The sequence below is a fragment of the Capricornis sumatraensis genome, chromosome 3, assembly GCF_032405125.1.
Source record: "Capricornis sumatraensis isolate serow.1 chromosome 3, serow.2, whole genome shotgun sequence".
Lineage (NCBI taxonomy): Eukaryota > Metazoa > Chordata > Mammalia > Artiodactyla > Bovidae > Capricornis > Capricornis sumatraensis.
In genome coordinates, this window is record NC_091071.1 from 38,023,621 (window position 1) to 38,045,024 (window position 21,404).

A 21,404-nucleotide genomic window follows, 5' to 3' on the forward strand; every position below is an offset into this window, starting at 1 on the left:
CTCAGTAAATGTGGGGTGGAGGGATAGATGCTTAAGCCTGTTCACAGCCATTTGTTCCCTTGGGGAATTTTATATCCCTGTGTGCACCAAACATGTAGCCAAGTATTAAAAGGACAGTCACAGCCTCATTTCCGCTGGGTGGCCTTGGAGAGGTTCTATAGCCTCTCTGAGCTGCTTATTCAGCTACAAAGTAAAAACTACCTCAGAGATATGTTGTACAAATTAAATGGAAAGTGGGGAGTATTCAAACAAAAGCTCATATGCAAATGTTCACAGCAGCACTATTCACGACAGCCAAAACGTGGAAGCCAAATGCCCATCAGCTGGTGAACGGATGTATAAAATATGGAACATCCACACAATGGAATATTATTTGGCCATAAATGGAGTGAAGTACTGATGCATGCCAGTGCGCCACGAAAGAACCTTGAAGACGCAATGCTCGGCAAAAGAAGCCAGATACAGAAGTTCAGGTGCTGTATGACTCCACTTACATGAAGCGTCCAGAATAAGCAAATGCAGACAGACAGAAAGAAGATTAGTGGTTGCTGGGGGCCTGGGGGAAGGGAGGAATGAGAAGAGACCGCTAACGTGCATGGATGAAAACAGCCTGAAACTAGAGAGTGGTGAATGTGAATGGCCTAAAGGTCAGCCCTGTGAATGTCGCTGAGACTGTCCACTTTCAAGTGGTTAGAATGGTAACCTTTATCTTTTGTGTATCGGACCACAATGATTTTTTTTTTAATTCTTATGGGTAATGTTCAACTTAATAACCTTTCTAGAATTTCAAAAAACAAATATTAAATGGGATAGAATAGATGATGTACGTACAGTTCCCAGACCTCGTGGGCACGCAATCCGCAGTGGCTGCTTTCATAAGGAACAGTCATTTGCTCTCCCTATAAAAACAGGCTATATCGAGTAAAGGAAAGCACCAACCTAATTTGTTCTCCAAGTGTTCACAACAGTGGAATCTGCCCAAACCATCTCACATGGCTGGCCTCTTCCCATCATGGTAAGATGCGCATAACCCTGAGCACTTTCACCATTTCAGAGCGCACGGGGCCGGGGCACTAAGCGCATCAGGTGTGCAACCCCCACCACCACCGACCTCCAGAGCTCTTCCGTCATGTCAGACCTGTGCCATCTCATCAGGTTCCGGGTGTTCTGATCCACATTAGAGCTGGGGCAGAATTATCAATGTGGACTTTGCTCAACCGCAGATAAAACAAGGCAGAAAACGGGAGCAGGCTGTGACCCTGGCGGTGAGAGCGTGGGAGGCGCTGGGACATGACAGAGCCCCAGGCCCTCACTCTGCTGCTGCTGCTGCTGCCCGTCCTGCTGGGCTGGGCCGGTGGCCACCCTGTCCCCAGGACAAAGAGCTTCCACAAGCTGCTGCTCATCTCCTTCGATGGCTTCCGCTGGGACTATGACCAGGACGTGGACACCCCCAACATGGACCGCCTGGCCCAGGAGGGGGTCAAGGCCAAGTACCTCACGCCACCCTTCGTGACCATGACCTCCCCGTCCCACTTCACCACCATCTCAGGTAAGCTCTGCCCCGCAGCCCGGCCACTGTGCCGGCAGAAGCCTGGCGTCCGCCGTTCCCTGAAACAGAGAGCAGCTTCTCTGGCACCTCTGGGGAGACTGAGGCAGCCCACGCGACCTGGGATCACTTCCCTGGAAGAAGTGCTAGCTTAGCATGCCTGGGGATACACAGGGTTGTTTCTAGAACCCATGGCCTGCAGACAGGATGGGGACCACAGCTGCAGACTCCAAAGGCATCTCCCCAATGCCCTAGGCCCACCCTACCCTCCATCCTGCCTTTCATATCATGGCTGGTGATCTTGTATACAGTAAATCATTAAAAGAGTTTTATTGAGAATAATAAAATATTAAAGCCTAAAGTAATCAGTTAGATCAGGTAGGTCCCCTGCTTAATGCTGGTACACTGGAGGGACATGTATTATCTTTGAAGAGAAGTTAAATCTTGTCTTTCAATGACCCAGAAGGTCCCCATGGCCTGGCCCCTGACCTGCTCACTCCGAGCCTCTCTCATCTCTCTTCCTCTCACAAGCTTCCCTCCAGATCATGAAGGCCCCCTGCACGTGCCTCCAGCCAGCCCCCACCTGCCTCGGGGTCTTGCCCAAGCTGGCCCCTCCAGCTCACCTGGGGCATGCGGGTTACTGGGAGAGACAGACATCAGAGCAGTAAACACATGCATAGATGTCATTACAAGCCAGAGAGGCACCAAGACGGAAGAAGGCAGCCTCTCTGGGAGAAGACAGCAAGGGCAGAGGGACTTGACATCAGAGAGACAGGAAAGGGCTCCTGGAGGAAGGTGAGCTGCCCATGAAGGAGATGTTGGGGGACTTTTTGGCCGTCTGGTGGCTGAGACTCAGTGCTCCCAAAGCAAAAGGCCTGGCTTCATCCCTTGTCAGGGAATTAGATCCACATGCTGCGACTGAGAGCTTGTATGCTGCAATTAAAGATCCCCATGCTGCAAAGAAGATCAGAGATCCCATGTCCTTCCTTGGTGCCTCAGTGGTAAAAAGTCTGCCGGCCAATGCAGGAGACACGGGTTCAATCCTGGGTCCAGGAAGATCCCCCAGGCAGCAGAGCAGCTAAGCCCATGCACCACAACTACTGAGCCTGTGCTCCAGAGTCAGGGGGCCGCAACTCCTGCGCCCACATGCTGCAACTACTAAAGCCCATGTGCTCCAGAGCCCGTGCGCCACAGCAAGGAAAGCCACCGCAATGAGCAGCCTGCGTAGCAGTGAAGACTCACCACGGCCAAACATGAATAAATAAAAAGAAAGAGACCTCGGGAGTCCAGAGGCAGGAAAAGTGTTCCAGGCAGAGGGAAGAGCACGTACAAGGTCTCCGCGACGAGAAGGAACGTGATGGGTCCAGAATGCCAGTTGCCACTAAGCAAAGAGATTCCAGTCTAAAGAGGCAGGGGAGGAGGCAGTCAGGATGCGAAGGGCTCCCCTGTAACTAGACTAACAGTAGCTTCCGTTTCAAATGTGAGCCTGATGTCAGGCTCTGTGCCATAGGCTTTGCCTTGGGTATCTTCAGGACAACACTGCAAAGCAAGTTTTCTCATCCACAGGTGAGAAAACAACAACTCCACAAGGCAGAGTAACTGACCAGCCACATGGTCAGAAAGTGGGGAGGGAGAAGCCAGACTAGGAACCAGGGTGGCCCTGGACACACGGAGCTGGTTCTGCTCATTCTGAACTGGAAATAGGCAGACCCCTCTCACAGGGCAGGGAGGGGCGCTAGTAATGTGAACCTCACCCACACACACACACCCAGAGAACCGCTTGCTAGGGTCCAAGGGCAGCTCTGGGAACCTCTGACATGATGATGGGCAAACTGCTGGTGCCTTTTTGCTGGGACTTCCACCCAACTCTCAAAGGGACCCTTGAATCAGAAACTCGAAAAATAAAGCTAAGCAACCACTCAGAGGGAGATTTGCTGAGAGGGATTTTCCTACATGTAAACTCTTCCAGACGCAAGTCATTCGGGAACCATTAGTACCAGGAAGCAGGAACGAAAGAGCACTTTACTCCCCAGCGGCATTAACTTCATAACACTTAAAGATCTCCCATGGGCAGATTCTGGGTCCTTGAGCGCTGAGAATACAAGGGGCACAAAATATTGTAAGGCGTGCTCACCTTTTACTGATCCCCAGAAGGCTTTTGATGAGATGATACACACGGTGAGAGCAAATTTTTTTAAATTACAAAATCATGCCAACACTACTGCCAGCAGGAAATGGAAAACTTACAGCTTCAGTGGAGGGTAATTGGCAACATCTCCTATATTACAAACACACAAACTTTCTTATTTGGCAATTCCACTTGTAGGACTCTATCCTACCATTACTAATTTGCTTGGTGGAAAATGACACACATACAAAGTCATTCATTACATTAGTTTGCAACAGTGAAAGAAAAGAGAAACAACCTATCCATCCAGAGGGGAGTGGCTATAAAATACTGGACATGCACAGAATGGCATACTCTGTCACCTTTAAAAGAAAAACTGAGAAGGGTTTCCCCGGCAGTCCAGTGGCTGGGACTCTGTACTGCCACTGCAAGGGGCACAGGTGCAATCCCTGGTCAGGGAACTAAGTATCCCACAGGCTGCGCAGCATAGCCAAAAATACTCTTAATTTTTTTTTTAACTAAGAAAAACTGAGGAAGCTTTTTGTGTCTGGTAGGAAGTTATCTCCAAGATGGATTAAGTGACAAAAGCAAGATGCAAAGAATATGGGTAGCATGCATATGTGTGTGCATGTGTGTGTATACGTGCATATAGTTGCCTATAGATGCACAGAGAACCTCTAAAGAAATAAACAAGGAAATGGTAACACTGATTCCTCCAGGAAGGGGACAGGGTGGAAGGGAGACTTTGGATTGTACATTCAGCGTACCTTTTGGATCTTGGACCATGTGTACGTATTGCCTATAAAGTACTATAGGTCTATAAAATGCCTATATACATAAATTCACCACTTTGTAGAAAAAAGCATGTTCTTCTATCCTTCTTATTTATAACCAACCTGCCATTTATTGAGGTGGTGAACAAGTCACTGCCTTAAAACAGGTTTTGCAGCCTCAGCACTGTTGGCATTTGGGACCAGATGGTCCTCTGTGGTGGGGATGGTCCTGTGCAGTGTGGGATGTTGGGCAGACTCCTGGTGTGCATCATCTAGGTGCCAGGAGTGTCTCTTCCTCCCCGACAACCAAGAATGTCTCAGACATTGCCCAACACCCCCTGGGGGACAAACTGGCCCTCAGCTGAAAACCCCTGTCTTAAGTGACTTAACCACAACCTGGCTTACAAAAATGCTCAGCAAGTACCAGTCACCATATCCTTCAATTCTCATAGCAGTGATAAAAAGTCAGAGCAGATGAGATACCCAAGGCCCATGAATGCACAAATCTTTCCTGAGGTCCCAAAGCAGACCTTCTGCTGAGGGGCAAAGCAGGACTTGAACTCAGCCCTGGATGGTCCCAGACACTGGTCCTCTCTCCCTACCTTTAGCACGCCTACAGCCGTTTGGTGTTCTTCCTTCTAATTAAGTCAGTCAGTCAGTCAGTTCAGTCGCTCAGTCGTGTCCGACTCTTTGCGACCCCATGAATCATAGCACGCCAGGCCTCCCTATCCATCACCAACTCCCGGAGTTCACTCAGACTTATGTCCATCGAGTCCATGATGCCATCCAGCCATCTCATCCTCTGTCATCCCCTTCTCCTCCTGCCCCCAATCCCACCTAGCATCAGAGTCTTTTCCAATGAGTCAACTCTTCACATGAGGTAGTCATCCCAAACACCTTTGAATGTTGCACATACTCAGAGCTTCCGGGCAGCAGGGAGACATCCTGAATATGTCGTGTTAATGACACAGAGGCCACCCTGGACCCAGCAAAAGCACCAGCATCTGTCTTCGTGAGCTGAGCTCAAGCCGACCTCTGTCTGACTCCACTGTGGAAAAGGATCATCCGTAATAGAAAAAAATAATGGATAAAAATTGGTGTTGCCAGCACCCGAAGACCTCTTCAGATTCCAGGGGGTAGACCTGACACAAAGTATGATGAAAGGGGCTCTCTGGGCCCAACGACTAATTAACTGGAGTTCTTACAAACACCTCAGGGCCAGTTAAGTCAGGAGAGGGGTGGGGAGACGACGCTGCTGTCCTGCTGCTCAGCTCAGCTGCACCGGCGGCTGCTCCCACATGGGCTCCACGCAGCCCAGAAAGGCAAGCAACCACTCCTCCAAGCTTCCCAGACAGAGGCCAAGAGATTAGAGACCAGGCAGTCCCAGGCAAGGAGTGCAGCAGGGAGAGGCCGTGGCCCAGCCATGAGACGTAGCTGACTTGTCTGGTGAGATCGGAACTCTGAGCAGCAGGGCCTCCTCGTGCCTGGAGCTGTCAGGTGTGTAGTATCTGGGCCCTCATCCCAGACCTAGAATCCCTCATCAGTTGTCCTGATGCTGGTGGAGAAAGTCTTCCTGGAGAGTTTGTTAGGACTGTATTCATCCTGTCAACTGACGAATACTGTTGGAGCATCCCTGTGGAGCCGAGCAGGGTAGACAACGGCCAGCTTCCCACTAACGTGTCTCCAGAGTCTGGCCCTCTTTGCAGGGCTTGACGCACACAGTCCCAGGCTCCCGCCCACTCTGTTCCCAAACTCCACACATCTTTTGGGAGGTTTCGCTTCCTTCTCGCTGGAACTCCACCAGAGTCAAGGACAAGGAGCCCCCTCCTTGGCGATCCTTCTGCCTCTGGGCTTCCTTTCTCAGGGAACCAGACAGGAGGGATTTGTTCTTACTCCCGTGTGTCCCCCTCAAACTTTTCTCTACACCCCAACTCCTCCATGTCTCCCATAAGAGGCTTATGTGAAACCCCAAAGCCAAAAGGAGTCTCTGATTTCTCCACTTTCTCCCATGGGATCCTTTCCTCGGGACATGAAAACAGAAATCCTGACTGCTTAAATGAAGGAAAGACTAAAGGAGAGAAGTTTGTTTTTTGTGTGTGTGTGTTTTTTTTTTAATATTTATTTGACTGTGTCGGGTCTCAGTTGCAGCATGCGGGATCTTTGATACTCACTGAGGCATTGCAGGATCTTTTGTGGCAGCATGCGAACTCTTGGACACGGCATGTGGGACCTAGTTCCCTAACCAGGGATTGAACTCAGGCCCCCTGAGCTGGGTGCATGGAGCCTTAGCCACTGGACCACCAGGCAAGCCCCAGGAGAGAGGATTTTAAAAACAAAGCTGGCTATTAATTTAAAATATCCCACCTCATTATCACTCCACATCAGAAGATCTTTGCATCCTTACAAAGTGTGTTTTTCCTCCAAGTATTTCCGCCCAGCACCGCCTGCAAGTGGGACTTCTGGGCAGGATGGAGGCTCCTAAGACCTGGGTAACATGCTTCCTCTAGTCCCGCAGGGCCGGGCACTGGGCAGGGCTGCATGTTGATTGAGCTGCTTCCCTCTCTCATTGGAAGGGCTATTACTTCCTCCAAGGTAGTTTTGTTCTTTCCACCTGGCTCCACCCTGCTCCTTTCATCAACCCCCACCTCCTTGAACACACACAGACACACACACACACCCAGTGGTCTTGGCCACAGCACCTAACCATTCCTTTAAATGGAATGCCACATTGGTTTTCTATGGCTGCATAACAGCCACACAAACTTAGCAGCTTAGGACTGCTGCTGCTACTGCTGCTAAGTCGCTTCAGTAGTATCCAACTCTGTGAGACCCCATAGACAGCAGTCCACCAGGCTCCCCAGTCCCTGGGATTCTCCAGGCAAGAACACTGGAGTGGGTTGCCATTTCCTTCTCCAATGCATGAAAGTGAAAAGGGAAAGTGAAGTCACTCAGTCGTGTCTGACTCTTAGCGACCCCATGGACTGCAGCCCCCCAGGCTCCTCCATCCGTGGGATTTTCCAGGCAGGAGTGCTGGAGTGGGGTGCCATCGCCTCGGACAACACCCATCTATTTTCTCTCCGGTCCTGTGGTCAGGACTCTGAGCACGGTTGGCTTTAGTCCTCTGCTCAGGGTCTCACAAGGCTGCAGTCAAGGCGCCAGCTGGGGTGGTCTCATCTGAGGCTCGGGGTCCTCTCCCAAGGTTATGCAATTGTTACGAGACTTCCTTCCCCGCAGCTGCAGAACCCAGGCAGCTTGCTCCTTCAAGGCCAGTAGGAGATCGCCTCTGGACTCTCTGCTAAGAGCGCACCTGCTGAGGTCAGGCCCAGCAAGGATAATCACCTCTGGATTAACTCAGAGTCAACTGGTTAGGGCCCTTAGTTATCTCTGCAAAATCCCTTCAACTTTTCCATGTCCACTGGTTAGAAGCCAGGCACAAGTCCCACCCATGAGCAAGGGAAGGGAATTCTACAAGCGTGTATATCTGGGGCATCAATCCCGAGGCCATCTTAATTCTGCCTATCATGAGTAGGTCATGGTTGAGACTCAAACAACTGGTCGGGGGGAGGTGGGGGGAAGCATCGGTCTTTGTGGAAAGGTGACAGGTAATAGGGGATGGTGCCCCAGCATGGAGCCCCAGAAAGCCCCAGAATTATAGTCTAATCCCTAATGCCAAAGGGCACACTGACTGACCATGGAGGCCAGACTACCCCATATCACAGTCTCCACATCCATAGGAGACCCTCTCTGTTGCTTAGACAAAAGTGATGATGATGATGGTGATTCTGAAGAAGGAGAAGGAGGAAGACATCTAATTTGGAAGTATATATACTAATCTCCTAGGGCTGTCATAAAAAAGCACCACCAAACCATGTGGCTTAAAACAACAGAAACTTATTTCTTCATGGCTCTAGGGGCCAGAAGTTTGAAATCAAGGAGTCAGTAGAATAATAAAGCTATGGTTTTTTCCAGTACTCTTGTACATACATGAGAGTTGGACCATAAAGAAGACTGAGAGCCAAAGAATTGATGCTTTCAAACTATGGTGCTGGAGAAGACTCTTGAGAGTCCCTTGGTCTGCTAGGAGATCAAGCCAGTCCATCCTAAAGGAAATCAACCCTGGATATTGACTGGAAGGACTGATGCTGAGCTGAAGCTCCAACATTTTGGCCACCGGATGCAAAGAGCCAGCTCACTGGGAATGACCCTGATGCTGGGAAAGGTTGAAGGCAAAAACAGAAGGGGGATGGTTGCAGATGAGGTGGTTAGATATAGCATCACCAACTCAATGAACATGAATTTGAGCAAACTGGGTGATAGTGAAGGACAGGCATGCTGCAGCCCATAGGGTTGCAGAGAGTCAGACACAACTTCGCAACTGAACAACAAACAAGAGTGATACTCTCTGAAAGCTGTAGGAATCCTCTGTCTCCTCCAAGCTTCTCGTGGTTTTCCCATGATCTTTGGCATTCCTGGACTTGTAGTTACACCCCTCCAGCCCTCCATCCAGCCCGTGGAGTTCTTCCTACGTCTCTGTCTTCACGTGGCTGTCTTATTAGGACACCAGTCACCTGGACTAGGGGCATACCCTCCTCTCTAATGACCTCACCTCTGCAATGACCCTTTCCAAATAAGGTCACATTCTGAAGCTCTGAGGTTTAGGACTCCAAAATACCTTTTTTGAGGAGCACAGTTCAAACCCATATTCCTAAGATTGACTCTCCCGGCACCGGTTTGCTTCTCAGAACCAATCTCTGTGGCCAGGGGGATGGAATGATGCTAATCACGTGCCCACACCCAGGTCAGGGTGGGGAATGGCAAGCCTGACACAAACCATGTCACCCATGGGGGACTAATGGGTCCCAGGTGGAAAGTCATGGGCTGTCATCAGAGAAGCAACAGAAGAAGGACTGGCATGAACCTCAGGGATGTACCACCCAGCCTGGGCCCCGTGTTGTGGGGATGTGTGCTTGCAGTCGGTGACCCAAGACCGAGTCTCAAGAAATCCCAACTCCGTCCATGGGTCTGTCCACAGGGCAGGAGTGCCCAGCGGATTCAGTGACCACACCTCCCAGCTCTGTCCCTCTGTGTCCCTGAACTCTGTCATAGTTTCCCTCAGACCGTGCTGAAATGAAAAGCCATTCTCTGGGGGCGAGCAGCTCATTTCGGTAGTTTAAATCACACAATTCCCTCTCTCTCTCCAGAAGCCTGTACTTACTGCTCCATCACTGGTAATGACAATGAACATTTTCTGCAATCTCAGTTTTTATTGCAAAGTGATTGAGGACCAGCAAGATTAAGTTATGCTGCTGAAACTAAGGAAATCCCGCCAAGCAAATAGTGGGTGGATAGGAAGTCTTATGAAAGCATGCATTTCCTCCCCCAAGGAACTGACTGAAAATAAGAAGCTAACACCACCACATTTCAGATGAAAGCCACAATACTGTAATCTGACAATTTTAGATCTAGTCAAATGGATATGGCCTGGGGGCGAAAGAAGATGCTCTATAATGAGATGAAAGTGAAAAAGTGAAAGTGTTAGTCTCTCAATCATGTCTGACTCTTTGCGACCCCATAGACATTAGCCCGCCAGACTCCTCTGTCCATGGAATTCTCCAGGAAAGAATACTGGAGTGGGCAGCCGTTCCCTTCTCCAGGGGATCTTCCTGACCCAAGGACTGAACCCAGGTCCCCTGCATTGCAGGCAGTTTCTTTACCATCTAACCCACCAGGGAATGAAGGTCTAGAATAAAGCAAGTGAGGCCCTCACAGTTCCACATTTCCTCTTTTCTTGAAAGGATACTCAACAGCATTCTTAGGGCCTCTGGCAGCCAGAATAAAAAGTCTCTCTCAGTCCCAGAAGCACCAGGGCAACCCCAAAACTGGAGCAACCACTTATGGCTTTGTGGACTCTGTGCTGCACAATTTTGAGGGGGTTGTTTTCATTAATATTATATGGACGGTGCCCCCTGGAAGTGTGCAAGGCACCACTTGCACAAATGAGCAATCACGTTCTATCCCAAAATCAACCTATGAGTAAATATTCCTCATTGATACTCAGTCAGTTTTGAGTCCACCTCTCCTTCATGAGGCAAAGCAAAAAAGTGTGGCCAAAGGCACTTGGATGATTTCTTTTTTTTTTTTTTTGGTGTGCCAAGTCTTTGCTGAGGCATGTAGTTCTCTGCACAGGGATTGAACCCAGGCACCCTGCATTGGTAGTGCAGAATCTTAACCACTAGATCACCAGGAAAGTCCCCACTTGGATGATCTTTAAGACTTGATCAGGGTTTCTCATTGTCCTGCTATTGATATTTGAGGCTAGATCACTGTTTGTCTTGAGGGGTGGCCTGTCCTGTGCATTGTAGAGGGTTTAGCAGCATCCCTGGCCTCTACTCACTAGATTCCAGCAGCATCCCTCTCCTAGTGCCTGATGTTCCTTAGAAGGTAAAACCACCCCCTAATTGAGAACCCCTGAACTAGAAGTGTAATATGCAAATCACATGTAAATCAGAGACCTGAAGGTCATATACGTGACACTGTAGCCAGTGGACAAAAAAGACCGAATGAAAGAGGTAGGAGAGGTAGGGAAAGAGAAAGGAAATCAAATTCCTGCTGCCGGTAACAACACAAGCCCAGCAGATGTTGCTGGAAACCCAGTCAGATGATGCCGTAAACCGTCATCAGCTCCTATCCTGCTCCCCTGGAAACAACACTCTGACGAAAATGTCCTGAAAGCCAACAAAACCCACAAACATGAAGACGCAAAGCAAAGAAAACCACAGACTGAGATAGAAAAGGTGTCCCTCCAACACCAGGCATTTCCACAAGAGGATAAAAACGGGACTCATGGGGAAAAAACTAAAGATAAAGGATGGCTGGGAAAACAAGGCATTTCCTAACTTTTCATTGTGGAAATTTCCAACTTGCAGAAAAAGTAGAGAGAATTTCACAATGAAGCTCTGTGTACCCAGCACCGAGCTGCAAAAATGTGTACACATTCCGCCTCACCTGTCCTCCACTGTCCCCACCCAAGGCCCTGTCTTTCCTCCTTCCTTCTTTCCTTCCTTGAATCTTTTAAAGCAAGTTTCAGACATCAAGTCACTGCATGCATGACACATTGGCGTGCCATTCTATCCTAAGCATTTGGTTTGTAGCTACAAAGCTCCCACTTCATATTTAACAGATTTGACATGAATAAACTAGAATCCTTGCAGGTAGAGAAGAGATCTGATTGTCACCATACAGTTTATCCTACTAGAGCTTCTCAAATTTGAACATGTATATGAATCATCTGCGCTTCCCAGGTGGCTCAGTGGTAAAGAACACGCCTGCCAGTTCAGGAGACACAGTTTCAATCCCTGGGTCAAGAAGACTCCCCAGAGAAGTAAATGGCAACGCACTCCAGTACTCTTGCCTGGGAAATCCCATGGTCAGAGGAGCCTGGCAGGCTACAGCCCCTGGGGTCGCAAAGAGTCAGACATGACTTAGCAACTACACAACAACAAGCTCCCAGATGTTCCCAGTGCCGCAGATCCATGCATCACACAGAGGAAGTGAAGTGAAGTCACTCAGTCGTGTCCGACTCTTTGCGACTCCATGGACTGTAGCCTATCAGGCTCATCCATCCATGGGATTTTCCAGGCAAGAGTGCTGGAGTTGATTGCCATTTCCTTCTCCAGGGGATCTTCCCGACCCAGGAATTGAACTCAGGTCTCCTGCATTGCAGGCCGATGCTTTACCATCTGAGCCCGAAGGGTTAACCCAAAACACCAGAGCAGTGAAGCAAAAAATCATGACTGCTCGGGATCCCAAGGCCTTGAGTGAAAGAAGAAGCTGGGACCACTTGAGACTGAGGACTCAGGTGTATTGGTTACCTGCGGCTGCTGTAACAAAGAACTGTAAACTGGGTTGCTTAAAGCAACAGAAAGTCTGGAAGCCAGAAGTCCAAAATCAGGGTGCCAACGGGCCAGGCCCTCTCCAGAGGCTCTGAAGGAGGAGGCTTCCTCACCTCTTCCACTTCTACTGGCTGCCTGCACTCCTGGTGTGTGGCTACATCACTCCAGTCTCTGCCTCTGTGGTCACATTGCTTCCTCCTCTTCTATCTGCGCCTTCTTCTCTTCTGCCTCTCATAAGGACACTTGCTCTTGCATTTAGAGCCTATGCAGATTGTCTTTGTTGTTCAGTCGCTAAGTCCTGCCCAACTCTTTTCAACACCATGGACTGTACAGTCTTCCCTGTCCTTGGCTATCTCCCAGAGTTTGCTCAAACTCAGGTCCATTGAATCAGTGATGCCCTCCAACCATCTCATCCTCTGTTGTCCCCTTCTCCTCCTGCCCTCAATCTCTCCCAGCACCAGGGTCTTTTCCAGTGAGTTGGCTCTTCCCATTAGGTGGCCAAAGTATTGTAGCTTCAGCATCAGTCCTTTCAATGAATATTCAGGGTTGATTTCCTTTAGAATTGGCTAATTTGAGCTCTTTGCTGTCCAAGGGACTCTCAAGAGTCTTCTCCAGCACCACAATTAGAAAGCATCAACTTTTTGGTGCTCAGCCTTCTTTATGGTCCAACTTTCCCATCCATACGTGACTACTGGAAAAACCATAGATTTGACTATACAGACCTTTACTGACAAAGTAATATCTCTGCTTTCTAATATGCTGTCTAGGTTTGTCATAGCTTCCCTTTCAAGGAGCATGCATCTTTTTAATTTTGTGGCTGCAGTTCACCACTCACAGTGATTTTGGAGCCCAAGAAAAGAAAATCTGCCACTCTTTCCACTTTTTACGTATCTATTTGCCATGAAGTAATGGGACCAGATGCCATGATCTCAGTTTTTTGAATCTCCTCATCTCAAAATCCTAAACTGAATTACATCTGCAAAAACCCTGTTCCCAAATAAGGCAGCACGCATAGGTTCTGAGAATAAGAACATGGACGTATCCTTGAGGAAGGGTGGGGGGGACCATTCAGGCCACTCCACCAGTAAGAAGGGAAAATGAATTGAGAAAAAATGCAAAACAGAGGACAGATCCCATTTCTGTGACAGTGGCCAGTAAGGCAGGCCAAGGGTAGAACTGGGTGCTAACAGGGTTCCCAGACGGAAAGCAAGTGCGGCTGTCCACTGCCAGCTTCTTGAAGAGAGAATGTTTCTGTTTCTGACAGAGGATGAAAAGAAGAGATGGGGAGTGAGAAAGCTGTTCTCTGCTGGCCTAGTTACTGAGGAATTGTGCCTCTGCCTTCGGGCCATTCTCAAGTCCTGTTCAGGGATAGAATGATTTATTGATGGTCATAATTAAAAAGCAACGCCAAAAAAGAAGCAGTCAGCACTTTTCATCTGCACTTACACATGAGAAAGAGCAGTTTACTAAAATGGACGCTAGGGTCTTACTTCCCCGTCCAGAAAAAGGGCTGCCATTGTGGGGTGACCTGCTGGGGTCAAGCCTCATGACTGCAGCAGGAGTTGATGAGGTTTTAAATTTTGAATGGCACACTGAACCACCTGTTCTTGTCCCCAGCAATTTTATTACAGGTCCAGTGGATCATCCATGTGGCACTCTGAGTGTGTAGACTTCGGTTGAGTGTAGTTTTGAGCCCCACTGCGGGTTGTTTATCCACCAGGGTCTTGGCTGTAGGTCTGACTGAGCTTGTCTGCTCCAGACTGGAGCATGGGTTGATTTAAGGTGGTTGATTGATTTCATTTAAAGGCTGTTCTTCCTCATTGATTTCATATCAGCTGGTTAAGAAGACCTTTCTTCTTTGGTTTGGGGAATGTGAACTTAATGAAGTACTGGACCCCACAAATCAGGAGGAAAATGAAGATATGTTTATAGCTTAATATGGTAGGTTGGTTCAAAGGAATTACTGACTGACACACAGTAGGTCCTTAAAGTGAAAGTCACTCAGTCATGTACGACTCTACGCAACCTCATGGACTATACAGTCCATGGAATTCTCCAGGCCAGAACACTGGAGCGGGTAGCCTTTCCCTTCTCCAAGGGATCTTCCCAACCCAGGTCTCCCACATTGCAGGCGGATTCTTTACCAGCTGAGCCACAAGGGAAGCCCAAGAATACTGGAGTGGGTAGCCTATCCCTTCTCCAGGAGATCTCCCCTACCCAGGAATCAAACCAGGGTCTCCTACATTGCAGGCAGATTCTTTACCAACTGAGCTATCCAGGGAAGCCCAGTAGGTCCTTAAAATATCGTTAAATAAATGAATGCATGACAAAGTGTGTCTATGCCCATACAATCTATTGGCAGATAGTTACTGTTGCACCTGAAAATTTGTGGTAGGAATTGAGCAAATGTTTGGGGGCATGCATGTATGATGAATCCCTACAGTTGTGTCCGACTCTTTGCAACTGTAGCCTGCCAGTCTCCTCTGTCCAGGGGATTCTCCAGGCAAGAATACTGGAGTGGGTTGCCATGCCCTCCTCCAGGGGATTTTCCTGACCTAGGGATTGAACTCACGTCTCTTATGTCTCCTGCATTGGCAGGAGCGTTCTTCACCGCTAGCGCCACCTGGGAAGCCCCCTGGGGGGCAGCGGGATGCTCTTATTGAATATATTAAGTTATGCATTTTATTTTAATTCCACTAAAGGTTTATTTTATAGGTTTATTTAATGATTTTAACTATTCTTTATAGGCTTATTTTCATCCCACTACAGTAATTTTTTTCCCAAATTGAGTTTGGACTAAATCAAGGTCTGCTTCCTACTTGTCCAGTTAGTACTGGCCATCTATGATTAGCGCAGAGGGTGGGAGGAAATTTGTTCAATTAAATCCAACAAACATTTGTTGACTGCCTACTGTGGGCAAAGGTCTACGCTTTGTGCCAGGGAGACACCAAAATGAATGAGGCACAGCCCTACTCTCAACCACATCAGGAAGTAACAGCTGTAAGAAACAGAAATCCATTCATACTAGCACAAGGGAAAGGACCGCAAGGCAAGGCTCTTCATGGGCAAACTTTTGATCATGGGAACCAAATTAGAGGCAACTGGGAAATAGAAACTGCAGTTACAGAAACCAAACTTCCTCCTCTGGCTCTCAGAAGCCCTGTGATTTCTGTTATCTGCCCCTTGGGCTTTCTTGTCTCTGCTTCCCTCACTTGTGACCGCCTTTCTCTTTTCACTCCTGGTTCATCGTGGGAGACAGCAGAGCCTACCACCAGCTGATTCGTTACTGTGTCTTTTGGTTCAAATTTTAAGAAACAGAGAATTGGGTTTCTGGCCAACCAACTGAACAAAGGGAGGAGACTTGGGGCAAACACAGTATACCTTGACATGTCTGTTAGCAGGGCCTATTAGTAGAGGAATTCCAAGAAAAAAAAATAGCTGTGAGTATCAGAAGCACCCAGAACACATTCTATTTTTAACTCTCTCCCGCCCCCTAGAGTATAAATACCATGAGACAGTCTACCACAGTACTCGGTTCGAAATATCTGAGGAGAGAAAAGAAGGGATAGAATTCAACTCTGGTTTCCTAAACCATATTTGAGAAATAAATACACATCAGTCCCTGAGAACCAGGTGAGGGAGTTGAATGTAGCTGGGTTCGCTCCGAGACCTGAAACGCTCAGCTGGGTGACTTACCTGCACCTTGTCGTAACTGATACAGTGTGGGAGTCTGCATTGTACCCTAATTAAAGTGTAATTAGCAAGCAGCAGGAATCCCATTCACTAGAAGAGCTCATCCTACTTCCTGTTTCACTTGCATAATTACCTTCCTCACCAGACACTGAAATGACAGCGATGACAGACTCTCAGAATGATGGAGCCTGGAAGGCCCTTGGAAACCATTAACCCCACTCATTCTACAGACAGGAAAACTGAGGTCTGGAGAGAGATCAAGGGTTCACAAGCCCAGCCATCCGCCGCCCCCCCCCCCCCCCCAACGCACACACAATCCGCTTGGGCAGCATCGTGGGAAACCAGCAGGCTCTGGAAGTCTAGGCACAGACAAAGGCGTTTGCTGCCTTCACGCAGTATTCCCAGCCAGGCCCTCCCGATTGTCTCCAGAGAGTGTGCGTGCTCAGTCGCTCAGTCATGTCCAACGCTGCGACCCCATGGACTGTAGCCCGCCAGACTCCTCTGCCCATAGGAGTCTCCAGGCAAGAATACTGGAGCAGGTTGCCATTTCCTACTCCAGGAGATCTTCCCAATCCAGGGATTGAACCTGCGTCTCTGTGTCTCCTGCATTAGCAGGTGGGTTCTTTTCAACTGCGACACCTGGGAAGCCCCAGAGTATAAAGCAGAGAAAATGCAATTCAAGTAAAACTGGGGTGGCTGCTCCTGGCAGCCGCGTGTTTCCTAGCTTCCCCTCTCCTCTGTCTTCTTTTGCTCACGTTCCATAATTGGCCTTTGACCAGGGTAAAGAGGCTTGAGCAGCGAGAAGGAGGAACCTACAGGGCAATGGAAACCTCCGCTGGGTGATGAGTGGTCCCCAGCCACTAGTTGGGTTGCCTTTAAGTGTCAGGGTGGGAATAACCCAACCACAACAGAACTGATTCCCTTTGTACAATTACTTGGAATAAGCCATGCCACAGAATGGAAGGGTCATCCTCCCTGAGCTCATTTTAGGTTAGTTGTTTGAAACTCAGGTAATATTATTTTGAGGGGGAAATGGATGCTGATTGGTTAGCCTACTTAACTGATATTCCAGGGCATGGAAGCCAGAATTTGTAGGGTGTAGGAGGAGGCAAGTTTCTTTGCCTGCAGTGTATGTGTGTGCGTGCTAAGTCACTTCAGTCGTGTCCGACTCTATGGACCCTAGCCCGCCTGGTTCCTCTGTCCATGGGATTTTCCAGGCAAGAATACTGAAGTGGGTTGCTGGGCTCTCCTCCAGGGAAATCTTCCGGACCCAGGGATCAACCCACATCTCTTGCATCTCCTGCACTGACTTCCTCCAGTCCCTCCTCCCATGTCCTCCTCGTGGCTCTAGACACGCCACCCCCACATTTCCCCAGATACCAGAATGATCTAGGGTCTGAGGGCTCCCTGGTCCCTTAGGGAAGAGGGTGTAGGGCTACAGTCAACCCAGATTTTGGAGCAAGGGGCAGTCTGCTGGAACTAATCCACATGCCTATGTGAAGGACTAACAGTCCCTGAACCAGTGGTTCTGACATGTCAGTGTGCACGCAAACCACCGAGAGAGGTTGTTAAAATGCAGACTCCTGGCCCCCACCCACAGCTCTATGTTCAGCAAGGATTAGAGTGGGGACCCAGGAATCTGTGTTTTTAAAAAGCAACTCAATTGATTCGAACGTTGATGGTAGTCAATACCATAGATAAACACTAGAATGGGTGAAATGGTAGGCATTTGTAATTCCACGTGATTTGCTCTTTCCTGGGTGAAGAGTCACATAGAACAGGATTCAGGATATTATAGGTTTTTAAAAAAAAATAAAGGCAAAAGAGAGCTCCCTGGGTGTCTATGTCTGTGTTTCCATGTCATCTGCTGCGAGGACATGGCTCAGTCATCAGGAAGCTGTAACAAGAGGGCTCCTGGTAGATTTCAGAAGGCTTCCATTATTTATTTGTGAGGCTCCAAAGATTCTTGCCCATGCGAACTCTACCTGCTCCTAACAGAGTACTCTCACTCATGGTATTCACAGGCTGCAAAGCTCAACATCATCAGGCATTCGGGAAATGCAATTCAGAACCACAGTCAGTTACTCACACCTGCTAGGCTGGACATAATCGAAAAGAGGAAAATAGCAAGTGTTGAACATTGCTAATGGGACGGTAAAATGATGCAGCCTCTGTGGAAAATAGCTTGGTAGTTCCTCAAAAAGTTAAACATAGAGTTGTCATATGACCCAGCAATTGTACTCCTATGTATTTACCCAAGAGAATTGAGAGCAGGGACTCAAACAGATACTTGTACATGAATGTTCATAGCAGCATTATTCACAGCAGCCAGAAAGTGGAAACAACTCAAATGTCTACCAACTGATGGATGGATGAATAAACAAATTCTGGTCTATCCAAACAATGGAATATTACGCAGCTGTAAAAAGGAATGGAGTATACATCCATGCTACAGTGGGGATGAAGCCAGGAAACACGAAGCTCAGCGAAAGAAGCCAGACACAAAACACCACAGACTGAATGAGTCCATTTCTATGATAGAAAGCAGATTAGTGGCCACCAGGAGGTGTGGAGTGGAGCGCTGCAGAGTGACTGCTAATAGGCAGAGTCCCTTTCTGGGGTGATGAAAATGTACTAGAACCAGAAAGAGGTCCTGGTTGCACAACACCGTGAATGCACTAAATGCTGCAGAATTGGTCACTTTAAAATGTTAATGGTTAGTTTTATGTTAGTTATGTTTTATGTTAGTTTTACTGCTGCCGATGCTAAGTCGTTTCAGTTGTGTCAGATTCTTTGAAACCCCATGGACTGTAACCCACCAGGCTCCTCTGTCCATGGGATTCTCCAGGCAAGAATACTGGAATGGGTTGCCATGTCCTCCTCCAGGGGATCTTCCTGATCTGGGAGGAATTCAACCCTGGGATCAACTTCACGTCTCTTATCTCACCTGCATTGGCAGCCGGCTTCTTTACCACTAGCGTTTTATGTGAATTTTACCTGGGGGTAGGGGGAGCAGGGAGTTGTAATTAAACCTCACAGGTTCCGCCCCCAGCTCTGCCACATGACCTTGAGCAAACTCTGTGCCTCCATTTCCAGCAAAGAGTGAAAGTGATATAATAGTTCCCACCTTGCAGGGCTATTGGGAGCTTCACATGAGCTAATGTTTCCAAAGTACTCTGAAAAAGTGTGTGTTGTATATGGCATTCTGAAGGAGATCAGGCCTGGGATTTCTTTGGAGGGAATGATGCTAAAGCTGAAGCTCCAGTACTTTGGCCACCTCATGCGAAGAGTTGACTCATTGGAAAAGACTCTGATGCTGGGAGGGATTGGGGACAGAAGGAGAAGGGGACGACAGAGGATGAGATGGTTGGATGGCATCACTGACTTGATGGACATGAGTCTGAGTGAACTCCGGGAGTTGGTGATGGACAGGGAGGCCTGGCGTGCTGTGATTCATGGGGTCGCAAAGAGTCGGACATGACTGAGCGACTGAACTGAACTGAAGTGATATGGCTTAATGGTGAACGTGTGCCATAATTCCCTCACACAGACCCTACCCCTGTTACACATGCAAATCAAGGCTTGTTCACGTGCACACAGCAAGTTCAGAAGCCAAGTTAGGAGGGGAACTGAGCTCTCATGGATTCGAAGTCCATGCTCTTTACCTGTCAACTGTCTGACCTAATCCCTAACCAGGAATCTTGACATCTCCAGGCCCCAGTCCCTGGCAGCAGCACAACTTACTTCTGGTGACCCCATGCCTGGCTGGCTGTCAGGCCTGCCTGCAAGGCAGAAACAATAAAGCCACAACTGGTTTTGCTTCTTCCCCATTGAAAGCCTTGGCCTTGGCCACCCTAGGGGGACTTTACCCATCAGCAGTCTGGCAGTGACTCTGACCCAGCAGAGAGCATTTCCCTTCTCTGTGCTCAGAACCACAAGCCCCAGTCACAGCCTGTCCTTCTTAGTGTGGACAGGGGAGGAATCATCACAGTCTTATGATCAGCAGGGTTACTCAGAGGCTTCATTGTCCCAGGAGGAGAGGGGCATGGACTCTCAGCTCTCCCCTTGAACCTTTCAGCTCCCCTTTAGACTGACCCTCAGGTGCAGTCCCCTTTTCCCTGGTACAATGTAACAGCACAGGGTTTTCTCCCCAAATCTGGTTCAGTCCCTATGTGTTCAACAACAACCTAGCTTACTCATATTCCCCAGTACCTGCCTTTCTCCCTTAAGCAGAGAGAAATAAGTCTGCCTCCATCTACTGACATGTCTAGAAACCCTTCCTGGGACTTCCCTGGTGGTTCAGTGGTTAAGACTCTGTGCTTCCAATGCAGGGGGCATGGGTCCAATTCCTGGTCAGGAAACTAAGATCCCACATGCCATGTGGCCCCCCAAAAAAAAAAATTTTTTTTTTAACCAAAAAATTTAAATCCTTCCTGATTCCCTTGGTTCCCTCAAACAGCCAAGCCTGTGGGAATCCTGGGAGAAACCCTGGGATGTTTGCATGGACTCAAGCCCACTGGAGATTCCAGGTCATCACAAGCAAATGAGGAAAACCATCCCACAGGACATGTCCCATTCCCAGACTCTTAGCTTCTGGACACAGAACAACCTGAGGAACCTGGCCTTCCTGTGCCCTGCTTCCCACCTCCCTCATCAGCTTCCACAGCCAACACTAACTTCCCCCAGGACTGTGAGGTCTGTTCCAGGAAGCAAATCCAATCTGGCAGGTCTGAGATATAATGACCCTTCCTTCGTGGCTGCCAACGTTTGCACCTCAGAAAAACAAGTCTGAAGCCCATAGGGTCAGCCCTCATATTAAGTAGGCCAACGGGAAGGATGTTGGGAGGGGCCATCTTAAGAACACGTGGACAACCCTGGCAGCAACATTCATAGAACTTACCAATACCTTCCCTCCTTTATTCACCCCCAAGGTCGCTGGATCGAAGATCACGGAGTCATTCACAACATGATGTTCAACACAGAGACACTCTGGAAGTACTCCTTCAAGACCACACAGAACAAGACTGAGTGGTGGGACAATGGCGTTCTCCCCCTCTGGATCACAGCCCAGAGACAGGTATCACCAGAACCCCTGGGCTGACTTCCTGGGACGTCACCTCTCATTCCTAGGCGTGTTGTGGGGTGGGGGGTGGGGGTGTTAGAAACTGCGTGGTCTTGGTCAGGGACTTAACCTTTCTAAGCTCCTGTTTCCCTAAATGTGGCACAGGCATCATCATAATGTGCTCATTTAATGGAGCTGGTGTAAGGATTGAATACAATGTGTACTTTATGCATAGCTCAGCAAGTTTCAGCTGTTACGGATGGATAAGTCCCCATGAGGGCAGAGTCCGCTTGATCTCAACTGTCCCTCC

At 48.7% G+C, this 21,404-nt stretch overlaps 1 protein-coding gene across 1 annotated transcript in view; it reads left to right on the plus strand.

Moving 5' to 3' along the window:
- Positions 1 to 1,290: 1,290 nt before the first annotated feature.
- The window catches only part of LOC138076184 (ectonucleotide pyrophosphatase/phosphodiesterase family member 7-like), a 36,747-nt gene continuing 16,633 nt past the window's right edge, over positions 1,291 to 21,404 (plus strand). The window contains exons 1-2 of the mRNA XM_068968402.1: positions 1,291 to 1,549; positions 20,964 to 21,109. Coding sequence (XP_068824503.1) covers positions 1,291 to 1,549; positions 20,964 to 21,109 — 405 coding nt within the window. The remainder of the gene's footprint in view (positions 1,550 to 20,963; positions 21,110 to 21,404) is intronic.